The sequence below is a fragment of the Bactrocera oleae genome, chromosome X (genome assembly GCF_042242935.1).
Source record: "Bactrocera oleae isolate idBacOlea1 chromosome X, idBacOlea1, whole genome shotgun sequence".
Taxonomy (NCBI): domain Eukaryota; kingdom Metazoa; phylum Arthropoda; class Insecta; order Diptera; family Tephritidae; genus Bactrocera; species Bactrocera oleae.
In genome coordinates, this window is record NC_091541.1 from 20,804,325 (window position 1) to 20,825,055 (window position 20,731).

Consider the following 20,731-nt stretch of genomic DNA (forward strand, 5'->3'; position numbering starts at 1 on the left):
TAGCAGGAACACCAGATCATGACGATTTAGTGTTAATAATTAATAAGTTAAACGAACTAATTGAAAATAACAATACACAACAAACTCTGAAATTTTTAAAATAATCAGTAAATTAACAGATCGAAAACGAAAATTCACATGTTAAAATTTTACCGAAAAGTAAATATCAATTTTTAATAACTGAACTACAAAATATGGTTTATACGATAGCTATGGCAAAAATAGGAATTTTAAACCCTGCAGTTTTACATTTAGAAGAGATAAAAAATATATGTAATACAAAATGAACACGGCCGATTGACTATAACTGATTTAATGGACATTTCTAATTTTAAGATATTAGAAAATAAAGATGTAATTGTTACATATATTAAGTATCCAAAAATTATAAATGATTGCAAATATTATGAAGTAAGAGCAATCACACAAGAAGACGGTAAATTAGTAATTGGCAAAGAAATTACCAAATGCAAAAAAGAATATATTAATATAAGAGATTGTAAAAAAGAAATGATAAACACGTATTGTAAAATTAATAATACAAATACTTGCCTATCAGATATTTTGTCCAAAAAAAGGTTAATGTAAAAAAATCAAAGAAAAAAATAAAGAATTAGATGTAATTAAAGAAGGAGCAATATTAGTCTCCGGCAATAACATAATTGATGGCTAAGCCATAAATGGAGTTTATCTTGTTACTTTTGAGAATTATACAAATATTAACAATGTTATATATGAAAATGTCGATTGTAAAATTTGGAAATATTTAAAGAACAATCATATTAATAATTTTGAAATTATAGAATATATTGAAACAAAAAATAAAGAAATGAACTTTGAAAACATAAATATTTGAGCTGAACGAATGAAAGTTTTTAAACATCATTAATTTTTATGGTACATGCTGGTAATTTTGTTAATAATGTTCATAATTTATAGGATTGCAAAATTTAAAAAATCTTATAAAAATTCTAAAATAAATAAAAATTTAGAATCTCCAATAATATCATATAACGCTATATTGAAAAAAATAAATAACCTTTCAAAAAATGATACTGAATAGGGGACGATTCATCTTAGAGAGGGGGGAGTTAACGGCAGCCTTCACAAAGTAGCTTTACGCTCATTATAAACAAAACTATTTCTTTGCACTCAGCAATAATACAATTTCTTAATAAGCATCTTTGCTTATTTAAGTAATCAATACTGTCGGGGTACTCGACGTTGAGTTTGCCTTTGTGCCAAATAAAATAAAATATTAATTAAAATTCAACAAAATGTAACTTTAATTACTTTGAGTATATAGGGTAGAAATATAGACAATTTGTGTGGGTTAATTGTACAATATTTATGTGCGTGTTTGTTAAGTGTTATACATATGTATAACTCAATTTATGTGTTATTTATAACTTAGACTTAAATAAGATAAATTAACTATGAATTCAATTATAACCTGATGTGGGTTGATAATCCCGCGTAGATTTTGGTGGTGGTGCTGTTGTTGTTGTTGTCCTGCTGGGGCGATCTGATTTTCGCGCCTTTTTGTGTCCGTCCGCGCTGATATTTGCTCCTGCCTGCTGATTTGTTCTAATTAGAATTATGAGCTATGTTGGTGCTGTTGAGCCTTTTGCATTGTCCTCTAATTCGTATTTATACGAGTTTGGAGAACAATGCAGGGATGTGTTCATTTGGTATGAACATCCCGGCCGCCTTGCAGGGTCTGCGAATAAAAAAGTTATTAGATCTATTTCGCTTTGGGTTAATGAATATTGTTTTAAAATGGGTTGAGTGGTTACTTAGGGTTTAAATCGCACAAGCACCGGTTAGAGTCCAACCGAGTGCGGTGTTTTGTGCGATCACGGTGCTGTTGTCTGGGTTGAATAATCCGGGTTTCATTGTCCTTGGGTAGATGTCTGCTCCCAGTTCCATCATGATTTTCTCATCCTTGTGAAACATAGGGTCGCCTAGGACTAAATGGTCGAATTTCTTAAAGATTTCGCCACCAATATCACGATTGTAGGGTCGGGTCGCTAATTCCTGCGTCATAAGGCAGTTGACATCGACATGCCAGTCGAAATCAGTGAGTGACCCTATGACGATTTTACATATGCGGTGAGAGTCAAGGTACGTTTTCGGTAACCTCAATCTCTGAACTAGCTCCGAGGCAATAATTGTCACCTTTCTGGTCGGGTTAATTATGGCACGTATTTTATTCCATTTGCCATCGAGTTTTATTTTTATCATGGCAGTGGGTATAAGGCTCGGCTTGGCCAGTAGTGTTGGAATCTCTTGATCTTTGTGCAGTCGTTCGTCGCTCTTTGTTGGTTTGGTTTTCTCTTTGCAAAACAACCTGGGGTGTCCATGTAGGGTTTAATGGTGCTTTCCGTTACACATGTTTCATCGTTTTGCGCTTGTGCATTTTTGTGTTGAGTGTGATCTGGCCAAGCAGTTGACGCAGTACTTATATTTAGTTACTGCGTCAAACTTTTCGTGAATGTTCGTTTTATCAAATTTTGAACATGTCACCAGCCGATGATCTTTTTTGCACAATCTACAGGCGACGTGTTTATGTGCGCGTTTTGATGAATGGGTGATAGTACGCCGAGCCGAGCGGTGGGTACTTCTTCTTTCTTCTTGAATGGGGGAGAGGGTCGCTTTAAAGCGATGTAAGCGTCTAGCCAGGGTCCCATTGTCGGAGAGTGGGGTGATGCTTCGGGTGACGCTGGGCTGCTCTGTCAGCTGCAGATTGATTTTATGCTGTTTTGAGGAGCCATGTCACTATAAAGAAATAAGAATAGTACCGTAAGGTGACTATTTTGGTTATTGGGCGGGTTACTCTGGTCTTATTGTCTGCACCAAGATAGGTTTTTTCGATGCGACCAAGTTTCCATTCATTTGGGGGTAGAGTTTCTTGGCGTATAACTACCATATCATTGACCTCTATATTGCGTTGAGGGTATTTCCACTTATACCGTTTGTGGAGTTCTTTTAGATATTCTTCTTTCCATCGTTTGCAGAAGTGTTAATGGAGTATCTTTAACTTTTGCCATCTATGTGCGATGCTTAGCTGCGTATCTTCTAATTTGGGTTCTGCTGGGGTTAATAAAGCGGTACCTATTAAGAAATGGCCTGGAGTTAAAGGTTCTATATTCCTGGTGTCTTCAATTAGTAGGCTTAAAGGTCGAGAATGCAAGCAGCTTTCGATTCGAATTAGAAGGATTGATTAGGGAATCGTAATCCTTAATGAAGGTTTTCCAGCGATGGAGAGTTAAGGGTTTTAAACTTTTATCAGAAACGGATTTATCGAGTCATATTTGTTGCATTATTATTTTGGCTGTGACTACAACGGGACTGAGCCAACCAGCTGGGTCGAACAATTTTGCTATAATCGATAATAGGTACTTCTCTTTTAGTAAACGATGTCTTATCGTGAATAGGGTTGATGAAAAAACGAATGCATCTTTTTTTGCATTCCATCTGATCCCCAGTGTTTTTGTGCTATTGGAACGGTAAACTAAGTAAGTTCGTATCCAACAAGTGTTCTTGTGAGATTCCAGATAAGACTTTTGGGTCATTTGAGGTCCATTTGCGTAGAGCAAATCCTGCGGACTCCAAAGATGAAGTAAGTTCGTCTCGTGCCATCCTCGCAGTTGCTACGTCATGTGCTCCTGCAAGTACGTCATCGACGTACATTCCGTTTCGAAGTATCTCTGCTGCCAGTGGGTGGATTTCTTATACATCATCCGCTAATTTGAGGAGGGTACGGATAGCTAAATATGGGGCACAGTTAATACCAAAAGTAACAGTTTGTAGTGCAAAATCTTCTACGGGGTCATTAATCGATTTTCTAAATAAGATTCTTTGAAATGGGGTGTGTTTTCTTTCAACAAGTATTTGACGATACATTTTTTGAATATCTGCATTGAATACAATTCGAAACATACGCCACTTTACCACTAGGAATACCAGGTCTGCTTGTAAAATAGGTCCAGTGTGTAGTACATCGTTGAAGCTGTTTCTATTTCAGGTGTGGCAGGATGCGTTGAATACCACTCGCAGTTGGGTCGTTAAGCGATCGGTTTTGATGACTGCGTGATGTGGTAGATAGTATATTTTCGTATTCTCTGCGGGGTCATATTCTATTTTGGTCATATGACCGAGTTCCAGGTGCTCGTTGATGGCCTTGTCGTATTCTGTTTTTATTTCAGGTTTTCTAGATAGGGATTTTTCATTTCTTAGAAACTGAGCTAAAGCTATATGTCTTGAGTTGCCCAAGTCTACTTTTTCTGGGGTTTTAAAGGATAATGTTACCACGTAGCGCCCAGTTGGGTGTCTTCGGGTTGTTTTTTGATAATTTTGCTCACACAGTATATCCGAAGTTGAGGGTAGAGGCTTTTTCGGAATTTCTTCGACTTCCCAAAATTGTGTGAGCAACTTGTCGGGGGTCGTCTTATTGAAAAATGACAATAATGAGGGTGAGATGGGGTTTTCAGGTGTGGGTCCGGAAAGAATCCAACGGAATTCTGTTTCTTGGCCTAGTAATGATCCGAGTACATTTCTCTGTACGCCACTGAGAATTATTTGTGGGTAAGGATCACTTCCGATAAGGATGTCGACAGGTCTGTGTTTATAGAAGTGAGGGTCAGCTAAGCTAAAACCGAATTCTTTATTAGAAATTATTCTATGAAGTGAGTGAGTGGGTAAGTTATCGGTTAAAGTTTTTAAGGTAAACGCGTGGGTTGTTATCTTAAATTCCCTTTTTGTTGGTGAACGAAGGGTGAGTTCGCAAGTTTTGGTAGCTGTTGCGGATACTGTGTTGTTCAATCCGATCACTTGTGCGTTTTTCTTGAATGTGGGTATGTTCAATTTTCTGTGGAACTTCTCGGAAAAGAACGTAGCTTCTGACCCAGAGTTGATTAGTGCTCGAGCTGTATATAATTGCCCTTTGTAAGAAACTTGCACTACCTAGCAAAACCTGCTTCCTACCTGAGTTGTGTGGGTCCTGAGTTTTATTTTGAGTGGACTGTAAGAGGGTTGTGTAGGCTTGCGGATTTGTATTGGGATTACGGGTTTGGGAGACACTACTATCGGTAGAGTCAAGAGGCGAGTTCGAGGCTCTTGATCCTTGCGGGAGGGATTGGGAGCGGAAGGGGGAACTCGTTTGTGTTCGTATTGTGATACCAGGTCCCTCCATGCCATCAAGAAACCATCATTTGTTAATGGAGCGTTTTTAACTATTGCTCTTGGTTCTCCTCGAGTTTTTTGAATTAAGTGAAACAGTCTCTCCACGTTACTAGTTTTGTGATTGTTTACATATATGGCCGTAAACATGTCTCTGAATGAGGGCCAGGTTACGAAGTCGCCATAAAATATGTCCGTGTGACAAGGGGGTAGATGAATTGAAGATCCTATGTCCTGCGATGTGTTTTCATCTGAAGCTCGTTCTTTTATTGTGGGGGTTGGGGTCTTAAGATCATCTATAGCTTGGCTAATAAATCCCAAACATTTCAAATATAATTGATGACCTGTTTTAAATTTTTCTTTAACTTTTGAGAAGTCAATAGTCTCACCGGGTTTTTGTGGGGTTCTACGAAAGGCATCGTACGACTTGTTTGCCTTATCGTAAATAGCGTTGAGTTCAACTCATTTTATTTCCAGAGTATAAACGGATTCATCTTCGGGGTGGGTTTCGTAATGTTCTTCGATATATTCGAATAAATCCGAAATACAGAATCTAAATTCTTCCATTTTCGAGAAAAAATTTATTTATTTCTTTATTATATAGATATGTATGTATATATCGCAACAATTAATAAAATTTAAATGAAACAAACAAATAAATTTAAAGTAATTTTTCTTTATTTAAATTTTAACAAGAAAATTCCCGAATTTCCAAAAAATTTTTGTTTTGTGTGTGTCTTATATATGCACAATATTTAAAATTCCGATGGACGAAAACTTTCCTACTGGGTCTTTTGAATTTTTTCCTACAGGGTTTTTTGCTTGCTCGTAATGCACTAGCAATGAATATTTAACAGAGCGGGTAATGCAATTTGAGTATATATATATATATGTACGTGTATGTACGAATAGGTACCAAGAGTAAGTGCACTTTTACACAGGGACTCAAAAGAGTCTCATTTTTTTCAAATTTTCTTTTGGTGTCGCTCTGTGCATTCACACGGTCAAAAAGAGTCCAGCAACTCGAGTCTAGTTTTTCTGCATTCCTTTTCACAAAATTTTCGTAAATATTTGTGCGGTTCGACTGCGCAACACTGCGTGCTGCGTATTTCATTTGTATGTTGAGATGATGGTCACACATTTTGCTTGCAATGAATTACCATGAATATGGTAGAACAATATGCATAATACAAGTACCTACCCGCTAAATAGTTTCAAAGAAATACTAAAGACGGGAATTCCCCAGTCCACAAGAATGTATTGAATCTCCGCTACTAATATTTTCAAGGCCAAATTTATAATAGGAATTTCCTAATCTTTAAGTATTAAAAACTCATAATTTCTTTACTCCGTATTAAAAATTCATAATTTCTTTACTCCATAATCTATATCTTAATTTTCTCCTTATTTACAATTTGTCATAATATTTCTATTATTCTATGCATACATAGTTGCATATTACATACAAAAATAGATAACAGAACTCAAATTTGCGATCGAATTCATTTGAAACCGAGCGCTCTTGCAACCATTCAAAGAATTTGAAAGTGAAAAGGAATGCTGAAAAGGGTAGCAGCGAGCTGTTACGAACAAGAACACAAAGCGTGCCAGCCGAACACGAGTGGCACGGTCCCTTCGTCTTTCCTCGTCGTCCCCTCGCCCACAATAAACTGGTTTGAGACTCTTTTGAGTCTCCGTGTAAAAGCACACTAACGCTGCTTGGCTCTCAAAAATTTTATATTATATTGTAAGTACGTACTTATGAGTAATTTGAATATACAGTCAAAGACAAAAGTTTAAATACACAAACAAAATATCACTTTTTATGCAAACAAAGCATTTTAACGCAAATGTAAGCATGAAGTTTAATTTTAGTAAATTATTTATTAACATTGAAACCAAAAAAAACATCCAATGTAGCTTAAATAGCGGTTAATTCATCAGAAACATAAATAAAGTCCACGGAACAAAAGTTTAAATACAACCACTGAAAAATACGCATCGCATATGTTTCACAAATGTGCCGTTATATGCGATGATTTAGCAACTTATACATTTGTATTCGGTATTAGAAGCGATTTCTTCTCCAAGAGTGGACATAGAATAAAAAAATGGGTAAAGGAAAACAAATAGAGAGTGGCGTTAAAAATTTAATAATTAAACATTTTCAAGATGGAAAATCTTACCGAGATATAGGGAAAATCCTTAATATATCTTGTGCAAGTGTGCAAAATATTATTCGAAAGTACAAAACGCACAAATCCGTGGAAAATAGGCCAAGGTCTGGGCGTCCAAGGAAGCTTTCTCGGCGAGATGTTAGTTTAATCATCAAAGAAGTGACAAAAAATCCCAAAATAAGTGCTCCAAAGATAGCCGATAGCATCGCTGCAGCTTCCGGTAAATCTGTACACCCAAAAACTGTAGCAAGAGCCTTACGGGAAAATATCTATCAAAGCAGAGTTCCACGAAAAAAACCTCTCATATCTGAGAAAAATAAGCAACTTCGTCTAGAATTTGCAAACAAATACAAGGATATGGATGGATCTTTTTGGAGAAGAGTCCTGTTTACTGACGAATTTAAGTTCAACCTTTTCGGAAGCGATGGTCGTAAAAAAAATTTGGCGTAAAACAAAAACAGCATATGAAACCCAAAATTTAATACCAACCGTTAAGCATGGGGGGGGTAGCGTCATGGTTTGGGGAGCGATGGGAGCAGCTGGCGTAGGATATCTAACGTTTATCGATGGTATAATGAACAAATATGTTTACAAAAGTATTTTGGAACAACATATGCAGTCTTCGGTGGATTGCTTAGGCCTCGGAAGTTCTTGGATATTCCAACAAGACAATGACCCTAAGCATACCGCGGGTTTGGTGAAGGATTGGCTGTTGTATTATGCTCCTCGTCAACTCTATAGTCCGCCACAATCACCAGACTTGAACCCGATTGAGCATGTTTGGGAGCTATTGGCACGGAAAATTGATAATGCGTGTTCAACTAGCACTAGACTAATGTCTTATATTTTAGTTTAATTTAGTCGCGATATGAAACTCTATGTAATGTATTTAAACTTTTGTCCCGCGTAATTTTATGTTTTTGATGAATTTACAGTTATCTAAGCTATATTGAAAGTTTTTTTTAATTTCAATGTAAGTAAATAATTGACTATAAATAAACTTCCCACTTACATTTTTGTTAAAATAATTTTTTCCAATAAAAAGTGAAATTTTATTGGTGTATTTAAACTTTTGTCTTTGACTGTATATATATATGTATAAGTGTATGTACTATTGTTACCAAGAGAAACGCTACTTGGCTCTCAAAAAATATATATTATATTAAAATACCTAAGTACGTACTTAGGTATATATTATGAGCAATGTGCTAAACGGAATATGGCAATAACAAATTCGCAAATACTTTGTACTTAATACCTGTTAAGCACAAGATTTATTTTATTATATATATTTGTTTTCACTTTGCACTTTTATTCCGTATTGCACTGATATTATATTTTTTAAAAATTTGGGTTTATATACTCACAATTTTTTCCACGTATGAAATCCTTGTTGCTTTTGTAAATCCAAGTTTGTGGATGATTGGGTGTGTGAGTATATAACTTCTGATGATCCAAACGGTGGTTGATTGGGTGGGTGAATGTATAATATATAAACGGTGTTTAATTGGGTGGGTTTTATTTTATCGGGAACGAATCCGGCTCGAAGGACCAAAATGTCGGGGTACTCGACGTTGAGTTTGCCGGTGTGCCAAATAAAATAAAATATTAATTAAAATTCAACAATATGTAACTTTAATTACTTTGAGTATATAGGGTAGAAATATAGACAATTTGTGTGGGTTAATTGTACAATATTTATGTGTGTGTTTGTTAAGTGTTATAGGTACATATGTATGTATAATTAAATTTATGTGTTATTTATAACTTAAACTTAAATAAGATAAATTAACTATAAATTCAATTATAACCTGATCCCGCGTAGATTTTGGTGGTACTGCTATTGTTGTTGTTGTCCTGCTGGGGCGATCTGATTTTCGCGCCTTTTTGTGTCCGTTCGCGCTAATATTTGCTCCTGCCTGCTGATTTGTTCTAATTAGAATTATGAGCTATGTTGGTGCTGTTGAGCCTTTTGCTTTGTCCTCTAATTCGTATTTATACGAGTTTGGAAAACAATGCAGGGATGTGTTCATTTGGTATGAACAAATACTCTTTTCAATAAAGCTAAGACCACAGCTTCTTAAATAAGCATCTTTGCTTATTTAAGCAACCAATATTCTTTTTATTAAGCTAAGACCACCCATACAATGTAAACAATAAAACTAATTGCTGAATAAGCGAATATTGTAAATTGACAGTTATTGTAAGACTTAAGCATATACGAAAAATATATAAATAAGAGCAAATTGAAATAAAGAGATTTAGTCTTCCATCAGGACCACTCAACTTAATTGTTTGATTTCTTTCGCGCGTTCGCGCGGAAACTTATATTTTTTAATACTTCCATAAAGAAGGAAGTTAATTTGCAACGATCATGCAAATATGAGCTGCAGGCAGTGATAACGACTAGACTTAGCGGTGGAAAACTGGTGTGCTGTGCTGTGTGCTAGCAATGCTGGTGACTCCAATGGTAAAGATTTCCAACGGTTACTAAGTTTAATGGTGACAAAGTCCAATATCGGTAATTTCCAATGACGATAATGTCGAATCATGCAGTCTAATACTGACCACACTTCGAAATGATGTGCGAAAGAACAAAAAACTCACTCGTGCCCCACGTTGGGCGCCAAAAAATGTAGGGCTACAAGCTTTTTTTGTAGCCGCGCAAATATCGAAAAAGCGAAAGGTTTAAGCGAAGTTGTAACATCGATAAAATACAAAGGGCCGAGTAATGATGCTATGTGTGGTCAGCTATTACACTAACTTTATTTGCAAAACTCTTCTCCTTAAATAATATTCTATGCAATATTTCAATACCGTTAAATACATAGTTTCGTTTTGTATTAATGCATATATACATAAGTATGTAAGTAATATACCTTTAACAGTTCATAAAAGGAGAATAACCCAAGTACATATTTTAAGCTAATGCTATCGTATATAATATATAATATATAATATTATTGTTATTAAGAAAAAGAGAAATATAAAATATGGGAACGCAGCATTGCAAGAGGCTGCTTACATATTAAGCTTAGTACATGTTAAATGGGACTAGCTAATGTGCACAAACAAATATTCATGTAATTGCGTGGACAAAAACAAAGCGGTATCATAAATGTACAAAGCAAGCGCAAGCAAGCAAATAAATATGTAAGTATGTACACAATGCAAATATAATTATTAACCGCATTGAGATAAATGACTTCTAATGCTTGCCCTTGAATATTTTCGGCAAATAAATAGAGAAAAAGAAATAGCAAAAAGTGTATTAGAACATATGACCGTATAATGCATTGGTTCTCAATCGGTGACCCAACAACCGGCTTTGGTTTGTTTTTGACGTTTCTCATTAAACAGATGGTAGAGTTGCCATCGCTAACACTAGCTACTGTGGTTATATTAGGGTTTGTTTTATTCATTTCGTCTTATATTTTTTTTAGAATGCCGCATGTATTGAATAATCGTGAAATTCAGAATATTATTCTAGAAGACATTCCTTCAAATGGTAAAAGTGTGTGTAGTGTGGAATGAGATGAAGAATACAGTGATGGACCGTAAACTGTGATGGCACTCAGCGAAATAAACCCAAGAGCAGGCAGGGCTTAATAACGAATTTGGCCCGGATGGTGACATACCTTTGTCAGAAGAAGCCAGTACTTAAAATAGTCACATACCTACTACAAGTGCTTCAGAAACATCGAACCAAGCTGTTGTGGCAGAACCAAGGTGGAAGAAAAGGTTCAGCTCGGAAGAGCCGAGTGAATATTCCGGAGGCGAAGGTATACCGCATGATATATTACATTTAAAAAATGTCGCACCTACACAGCTATTTCGCTTGTTTTGGTCAGAGGATCTTATAGAAATAGTCTGTTTTGGCAAGGCATCATAGCACCAGCTCAGGCAAAGAAACACAACCGGAGCTCTAAGCGTTCCCTCAATAGCTTTGAATCGTCTTCTCCATTACCAGTCATGATAAAACGCCACAAGTCATCAGTTCCAACAAAACTACGGTTTGAAAGCAATATGCATCAGCCAGAGCGAACCGTCTTCACGAAGATGCGCGAAATGCAGCAGTAAAAAGAGACCAGCACATACTGTATGCCAATGCAGCACCTAGAAAGTCCCTCTTTGTATCCGCAAAGATAACACATGATTTTTAGATGTTCATAAAAATAAATGAAATATATGTATGTAAATACATACGTAACATACGTATATATAAGTTTTTTATGCCTATCGTCACGGTGGTTAATAAACTAGCATCCTTATTTCTCAAAAAATGTTGCTTCATTTATTTTAATTTCGGCTACTGTTCTTACAACTGGCCGTTTTGCTTATCATTTAACAACTAACTGGTTACTTATTGCTAGTGGTTTCTATATACTAATAATTATGTCCACATTGCATATTTGATCAGCGATTTATTATGTGTAAACAAATTTTAAAGAATTTGGAATAGTTGGTTTTGTAAATATTGGCATGTGCAGGATATGCAAGTTATGAATTTAGTGCTGACAAAAGTTCTTAATTGTTGTTTTGTTTTGGGAAAGGCCGAAAATGCTGACTCGTTAAGATACGTAATTACGTGTTTATATATTATTTTAAAGGCTTTGCTATAACATCCCCACCGCTAGATTGAGGCTCCGACGAAATAGTAAAAATCTTTAACCAAATGGTGGTAAAAATACTTCAGTTATGTTTGGTGTGTTAATTTAACAATTTTCGAATTTTATTATAATATATTTATTTATTCAATTTAGATATAGTATACAAATATAATATTATATCTAAAAAAGAGACCACTGGCTGCCAGGGCCTACGGCTCAGCTTTTCGAAATGGTATTGTTATTATCATTGCGCAATTTATTTATTTTGATTTATGTATTGTACATATATTTTTTAATTAGATTTTCTTGCTTAAGTCTAGTTCCTTGAAAAATTGGTTTATTATTTCGATGTTAGTTTTTGTGATGTTTGTAAGTAAATCACTTGGAGCAACTTGCCCGAAGATTCTTTCTCGCGTCGATTTTAATATTTTGCAGTCGTGGATTAGGTGGTCTGTGGATAATAATCCTTTGCAGAAGGGACATGGTTTTTTGGGAGTCGCTGTCAAGAGGTGTTCGTGTGTCAATTTACTGTGGCCTATTCGTAGGCGAACCATTATTGTAGACTGTAGAGTTGTTCTTGGGTATGTTTCCCGTGTGCCCTTAGGATTTAATGTGACGTATCGATGGGGGTCTTGCTGCAACTCTATTTCTATTTTTTCAGCTAAACTGTGAGTTCAGTTGTGTGAAAATTTAGGTACACTGCTTTGCCTGCGGAACGTCGGCGGAGTCGGCGAATTCATTTCCGCTGATACCTATATGACTTGGTGTCCATATCAGTTTTGTTTTTTTGCTGTATCTGAGAAGAAAATTTCTAATGTTGTTTAATAAGGGGTTGTTGTTGCAAATGTTTTTACATGCTATCAGTGCAGATTGCAAATTTTCCTTTGTTGTGGCTTGCAAAATCCAATGCTTGTTTAATGGCTGTCGATTCCGCTGTAAATATCGAACAATATGGCTCGAGTATGCCTCCGGCGATCAATGATCCGTCTTCATGTACTACAGCAAATGTTGTTGTAAACTCGGTTTTGGAGCCATCCGTGAATATCATATTCCAGTTTTGATTTTAATATGAAACCGATAAGTCGTGGAATAATTTTCGATGAATGACATGGTTGACATCGTTTTTATTATTTTTGTGGAGTGTGGTTTATTCTTATGCTAATACATTGTTTTCTAAATGTAAGTCTTTTAACGAAAATAATTCCTAATATGTGAAATGGTTTGACAAGGTATTATTTATCCTTACCCGAAAAGTGCGATTTGTCAGGAAGGCCTTTATGATGTTAAAGGTTTTCTGACCAACGCCCCACTTTTCAAGCTGTGACAATATCGTATGAATTCCTACCCGATCAAACGCCTTTTCGAAGTCTGTCGATAATACAGTGACATGATTTTTTATCGAAAGAGTGTTTGACGCGTAATGTTGAATGTGAAGCAGAGAGTCTATCGTGCTTTGCTTGCTTTTGAATGCCACCTGAATATGACTTATTAATTTGTTATTGGTTAAAAACCCCATTAGTCTTTTAGCCAAGATTTTTTCGAAAATTTTACTCATGCATGGCAACAGAGAGATTGGGCGGTATCCGCAAATTGCATTTGTAGGTTTATTGGGTTTGGGTATAGGTAAAACGATTGCACAGCGCCACGTGTGAGGGTAACGGCCAGAATCGAATATATTGTTAAAGGTGTGTAGAATTTCAGTTACAATTGATTCTTGAAATGTTCGCATATCGCAGTATGCTTCTTCATAGTTTAGTATATTTGAAAGGGATTTATTTAAGATTTGTATATATTCTTAAGGTAATTAATGTTAATATTTTAAATATTATTTTTTGAATCTACACGTATTTCATAAGTATTTAAACTAATCGATTTGTTATTTAGATTAGGAATATCCACGAATATAATTTTTAATAAATTTTCCTTTGAATATTGTGGGATTCGGAAGATTATTACTATATTGTTTCTATTTAAGGCGACGGCAACTTTGATATTTTTATAACTGTCGAAATTGTTATCAAATTAAGATGTATTTGTAAGAATGTCCATAGGAATTATTAAAAGTTCAGTGGAAAATATTATCTGCCCAATCTCATCGACATGGTTTCGTAAAAGTGAAATGTCATAATTAATTTGGGAAATTTGTTCTATAAACGGAATTTCATCTGCTATTGTAGCTATTATGTTTTCCATAAAGTTTTTGAATTTATTCGAATAATTTCCTATTAGAATTTGTTTTTGGGTTACCTGGGCCGTAATGTTCTGCATTTCTGAGAATATGAAGTGGTTAACAAATGTGGGGTTATAAATTTAGTTTGTCAAAGTTTCTTTATTTTTATAAAGTGATCTGAGTGATTTATACCATATATTATATTTTAGCTTCGTCGTCACTGTCCCATGTACCTGTTGAACACTTGAGTCCTTTCCCTAATACGTTTATTAGTCCTTTTTATTTGTCTGAAGTGTGGTTTTAATTTTTATATTTTTCTTTTTAAAAGTGCAAAATTTTTGGTTACCGTATCGAACAATGGCCTGGTTTTAATTCTGTTAGTGTTAGGGGTTTGTATATTTCCCAGAATGTTTTTTGTTTTGTTTTATAGGAGCCTTGTAATATTTATATCCTGTCTTTGCATTTGCTACGTGGCCTTCTTCAATTTTTCTAGTATTTATCTTCCTATATTTCCTATGATTTTTACCTTCTCTAATTTCCTTAATGCAATTTATACCTTTTTCCATTTCTCCGTCTACTCTATTTCAAAACTAATTTAGATAGGTATCGTTTCATATTTATCCTCGTGGATTTTTCCATTCAAAGAGTCAATTGGTTTTATTTTAGCTATGCTGTGTATTGTGTTGTTGTAAATGAAGTCCTTCAATGTGCGCATTGGGAGTGTGATAGCTATTTGACGTGAAGTGTATATGGATGTTTTTTTCTCTAAGGAATGCTTGCATTGGTAAAGCTTTGAATCCAAATTCGTAGTGAAGTGACATAGTGTAATTTTATAGGCTACTGCAAATTTTGTAAATTTGTCAATTATTGTCATGAAAAGTTCTTTTCCTAAAGTGTGTAACACATAACATCGATGTGTATAACTTCACGACGCTTATCTTAAAAGGTATTTAAGGTGGTTTTATGTCGTATATTTCTAGAGTACATATTTCACAATTGCAGATGGATGCCTAAGAACGCGTGCTAGCTTAGATGTGGTCCAGCTCAGTTGGTCGCTGTCCAGGTATCTCGCAGTCAATGCACGAGATGGTTATAGTTAACTTCTTTGGTCTATTACGTTGGGAGCTTTACTTCGCTCTCTTATCGCTGGCCTTGGCTGTAATCACAACAATAACAAGAAGTTATATTATAACGGCAAAAGTATGGAGAAAGTATGTCTATTGAAAGTAAAATACTAACTGATTGATATTACAAAATTGGACTTAAAGCTAAACCTAAAAGTTGGACCCATAAGCTACAAAGCTACAGCCGGCAAGCCGACTCAGATATTTGCAGCATAATCAAATATCAGGTTACCGCAGCTGACCTAGTAATCAGGCCACTGAACTCATGCGTCAACGAAGCAAATGGGTAAGAGTAACAACAATTTTCTTAATTCTTATGTATTGACTACTCCCCCCTCAAGTCGATGACCGTCCTCGTTTATTTTATAGTTGTTGATGAACTTCTGTACCTCCCGCGAAGCTTGTCGTCTTTTTGAGATTTGCCATATGATAGGCCACTTAAGATGACGCTGAGAGCAACACCGGCGATAATCCATGTATTGAATGAGTCGGTGGACGCCAGTCTTTGACATCTTGAATGACACGAATATTGACATTGCTCATTCTAAATGAGTTGCGGCATACTCAAGACTGGGTCGTGACTAACGATGTTAAGCAGCGGTGACCTCGCTATGCCTGGCTTCCCATTTAGTATCTCACGCTGTTTCACAAATTTCATTCCATTGATAATTGCGGAGATACGGAAGGTGACGAGGTGTGTCCCGTTCGTAATGATTTCTGGGCCATCGTCTGTACTGACCCTTGCTATGCTCTCGTTAATAATTATGATTCCATCATCTACTTGCGAGATAGGCTTCAGGTGGCTTGGTTGAGTGCGGCAGGAGGCCACGCCGCTAGCATGCAGTGCTCGTGCACAGGTCTTGTGCCGCCAACTTGCAAACGGATGTGGTGTTACATGTTGATGTGATACCGGGAAAATGGTGACTCCGGTACAGATAAACTTAATTCTAGGGTAGGCTATGTGTATATTAATTATATTTTCGGACTGTAGGACTTTAATCTTGGATGCTTCAGTTGGGCTAACTATGGGAATTTCTACGTTCCTTTAAGATTCTCTCCAAATCTTCATGATTAAAAATAGTGGGATTTATTATGTTAGCCTTAGACAATGTAATTGTGAGAATTAAGTTTCAATTCTGGTTTATTAACATTATTCGGTGTGTCAACCAACTCATTCTTTTTTTTCTTTAATTTATTAAACAATTTGTTTCTGTGTTTCTGAATTAATTAATATTTGCCTATTATTTGCATCGACTAACTTTGACACGGACCATTTAACTTTTTCAAAATCGGCCGCATCTGGCGTGCCGGCTATTACCTTGAGTGCTGAGCCTAGGAAATCCAGACTTCTTGCCATTCTATGGTGCACTTTTATTATGGACAACAAATTTCTAATATGACGTATTTCTTTATCTACGTCCAATAACTTTCGCATATGCGATTGAGGGAATAACTCTGCTGATTCTGCGATCTCATCTAGCATGCTAGCAAATTCTGTTTGCCTTAGCCTGTGCGATTTTCTCGTGTGTAAGTAAGTGCTACTTAAGGTTGTCTTTGTGTACCACCCTCCCTTTAATAAGAACAGACGTTAATAGGTCTGCTTGAATCGTTTCCCCTGTGTGTGTGTTAACTTATTTCCTAACCTTTTATTGTTTTTTTCGAACACTTTTTCGCCAACTTCAAAAACTCTATTTTGCCTATTCGGGTAAGATCTTTCAATGTTATCAAGTTGGGCTTTTGCGATTTAATTTTTTATGGTCCGCCTGACTTCGCTAGATACTGCGTGAATCACATCGATCGGGGTTTGGCTTGTGACCGAGTGTATGGATCGATTGTAGGCTATTGTTTAAAAGATCTAGCTATGTCCGCAAGAGTGCCATGAAAGCGTTACACTTGCCCATTTGAACAACTGTAAAGAGGTGGTGCATTCACAATGTCTATGTCATACCCATTTTTTAACAGTGATCTAATTGTCTCCGAATTGAAAGCGGCTTCATTGTCGAAATAAATTGTTTTTGTTTGAGGAAACAAATTTAGAAGTAGGATAATGGACATTTTTACATCCATTATCGTGCGAGACGCGATCGGTTGTACAACGGCAAACTTGGAGAACTTGTCAACGCAAGTAAGAAGGATTTTTAGTTTCCGAAAAATTTAACAGAGCATTACTGTGACAGTGTAAACTTCACAGATGTTAATGTTAATGTAGTGCCCATGTCCGGGCTTAATGTAATTCTTTGCCGCCTCTGTATCGATTAATATTTTTGAAATTCTCCCACCCAACTGTCGTTTGATGTACGGCAGTCGGGATTGTTCCCTAAAAAATGAAGTGAGTCATTGTCACACAGCGACTCAGTGTCCTCTTAGTTTCTGAGCATTAGAGTCACTCTGAACAACATTGTTCAGCTTTTGGCGCCTGGCGACAGGGCAACGCTCTATCGGACGTATTTGATCTCTTTTGAGCGTTTTGATTGCTCCCTTGAGGTTTGGAGGAATTTGTGCGCTGCCTAAACTTGGAAGAAAAGCCAATTTCTATTGGTTCTGAAGCCTGTCCAGTTCAGTTCTTTTATTCGTTTCATGGTAACCATTGAAGTTTTGCTATTTCCTGACGAAATGAGGGTTTTTTCGCTGACCCGTTCGTCCCTATTATGCTTTCCCTGCTTTGCATAGGCGTGGTTTCTATGGTCCTATTTCCCCTGCTCTCTTTCTGCTATAGCTTAGCGTATGAGGCCGAAAACATGCTACGGGCCGGAAAAACAATAGCTTTGAGTAATGTTTTAAGACCCATCATTCAGAAGCGTTGCCTGCACCGCTTGTGTCATTACGATCTTGTTCGTAACCAGAGTTAGTTTTCTCTCAACTTCGTCATAATATTCTATTAAGGTCAAGTCACCTTGTCTAACCATCTCAAGGCCTTGCTTCAGAAGTCGTAGGGAGGTTTTGTCAGCGTAAGAGCAATCTAGTCTGGCTATGATTGCATCAAAGTTCAGGACAGGATTGTGTGATACTAATACCGCTCTGGCTGCTGCTCTGATTTTATTTCTAATGATTGTTACCGCTTGGTAATGCGTGCAGCTACCGTCAAAAGGTTTGAATAATTCGTACGCATCAATGACTGATTGCCTCCATACTACGTATTCTTCTGACCCGCCATTAAATTCTGTGAATGATTTTATTATGTCCAGAGGAATATTACAATTGATCTGTGGGTCCACAGAAATTATTTTATAGGGCTCAACTTGTGGTACTCGATACTCAATTATTTACCCGCTCATTCGTAGCGTTAAGCTTTGTTTGAAATCTTTGTTCTTGCTGCGCTAATGCTTCGCTAACAGCGGTGACTATTAATGCTTGCACTTGGTTTACGTCCATGTCGAAATTCGTTTGCTTTGGGATTTGGCTATCGTTTTTTTCTATGTCCCACTCATTATCACTGTCGGTTTTTATATTGCGTAACGCTTATAACCAACTCATGTGCTCATGTCTATAAAACAAATTTTTAGCAGCGGTTTGAATTTATTTAGAATGGATTTGCTTTTTATAGAATAATTATTTTAGCCGACACAAAGCATATATATATATATGTTTAATTTTTTTAAATAACTCGATATTTCACAATCACATCTGTTACTGTTAGTAGTTTATAACTAATTTGGTGCAAGTAAGTATTTAGATGCCTAACAACGCGTGCTAGCTTAGATGTGGTCCAACTCAGTTGGTCGCTATCAAGATATCTCGCAGTGAATGCACGAGATGATTATAGTTAACTTCTTTGGTCTATTACGTTGGGAGCTTTACTTCGCTCTCTTATCGCTGGTCTTGTGGCACAGTGATCACAACACTAACAAAAAGTTATATTATAACGGCAAAGCCTGAGCAAGAATGTTTATTGAAAATAAAATACTAACTGATTGATGTTACAAAATTAGACTTAAAGCTAAACCTAAAAGTTGGACCCATAAGCTACAGCCGGCAAGCAGGTTACCGCAGCTGACCTAGTTAGTCAGGCTACTGAACTCATACGTCAACGGAATATGTCTCAGCATAAGCGATAACATAGATATTTGCAGTATAATCAAATATCAGGTTACCATCGGAGCAAATGGGTAAAGGTAACTACAAGTTTCTTAATTCTTATGTGTTAACTTATATGTCTACGGTTCTTACATAAGTGTTGTTATACCCTGAACAGGGTATATTAATTTTGCCACGAAATTTGTAACACCCAGAAGGAAACGTCGGAGACCATATAAAGTATATATATAAATGATCACCGTGACGAGCTGAGTTGATTTAGCCATGTCCGTCTGTCTGTCCGTCCGTCTGTATATACGCGAACTAGTCCCTCAGTTTTTGAGATATCGATCTGAAATTTTGCACCTGTCCTTTTCTTACAAAGAATCTGCTCATTTGTCGGAACCGCCGATATCAGATCACTATAGCATATAGCTGCCATGTAAACTGAACAATCGGAATCAAGTGTTTGTATGGAAAACTTTTTCATTTGACGAGGTATGTTCACGAAATTCGGCATAAGTTTTTGCTAGAAGAAGTACTGCAATCTCCAAAGAAATTTTTCACATCGGATTACTATAGCATATAGCTGCCATATAAACGGAACGATCGGAATCAAGTTCTTGCATGGAAAACTTTTTCATTCGACGAAATATGTTTACAATATTTGGCATGAGTTTTTGCTAGAAGAAGTAATGCAATCTCCGAAAAATTTGTTCAGATCGGATCACTATAGCATATATCTGCCATACAAACTGAACGATCGGAATCAAGTACTTGCATGGAAAACTTTTTCATTCGACGAGATATGTTCACAATATTTGGCATAAGTTTTTGCTAGAAGAAGTAATGCAATCTCCGAAGAAATTTTTCACATCGGATTACTATAGCATATAGCTGCCATGTAAACTGAACAATCGGAATCAAGTGTTTGTATGGAAAACTTTTTCATTTGACGAGGTATGTTCACGAAATTCGGCATGGGTTATTGCTAGAAGAAGCAATGTAATCTCCGAAGAAATTGTTCAGATCGGATCACTATAGCATATATCTGCATACAGACTGAACGATCGGAATCAAGTGCTTGCATGGAAAACTTTTTCATTTGACGCGGTATGTTCACAATATTTGGCATGAGTTTTTGCTAGAAGAAGTAATGCAATCTCCGAAGAAATTGTTCAGATCGGATCACTATAGCATATATCTGCCATACAAACTGAACGATCGGAATCAAGTGCTTGCATGGAAAACTTTTTCAATTGACGCGGTATGATCTCCAAAGAAATTTTTCACATCGGATTACTATAGCATATAGCTGCCATATAAACGGAACGATCGGAATCAAGTTCTTGCATGGAAAAATTGTTCATTAGATAAAATATCTTCACGAAATCCGGCATTGATTTCTCTCAATGGCATATAGCTGCCATACAAACTGACAATCTAAATAAAGTT

At 36.2% G+C, this 20,731-nt stretch overlaps 2 protein-coding genes across 2 annotated transcripts in view; both read right to left on the reverse strand.

Annotated features, from left to right (window-relative positions):
* Positions 1–2,929, reverse strand: part of LOC118679945 (uncharacterized) — a 32,818-nt gene extending 29,889 nt beyond the window's left edge. The window contains 3 exon segments of the mRNA XM_070112564.1: positions 1,454–1,720; positions 1,797–2,775; positions 2,837–2,929. Of these exon segments, the coding sequence (XP_069968665.1) occupies positions 1,804–2,775; positions 2,837–2,929 (1,065 nt within the window). The 3' untranslated portion in view covers positions 1,454–1,720; positions 1,797–1,803.
* A 1,094-nt stretch (positions 2,930–4,023) lies between these two features.
* LOC138858099 (uncharacterized) lies at positions 4,024–16,619 on the reverse strand. Its single transcript, XM_070112565.1, has 3 exons — positions 16,522–16,619; positions 15,652–15,774; positions 4,024–4,621 (listed from the first exon to the last, which is right to left on the reverse strand). Exons 1-3 carry the CDS (start codon positions 16,617–16,619, stop codon positions 4,024–4,026), a joined length of 819 nt encoding a protein of 272 aa, XP_069968666.1.
* Between the last annotated feature and the right edge of the window lie 4,112 nt (positions 16,620–20,731).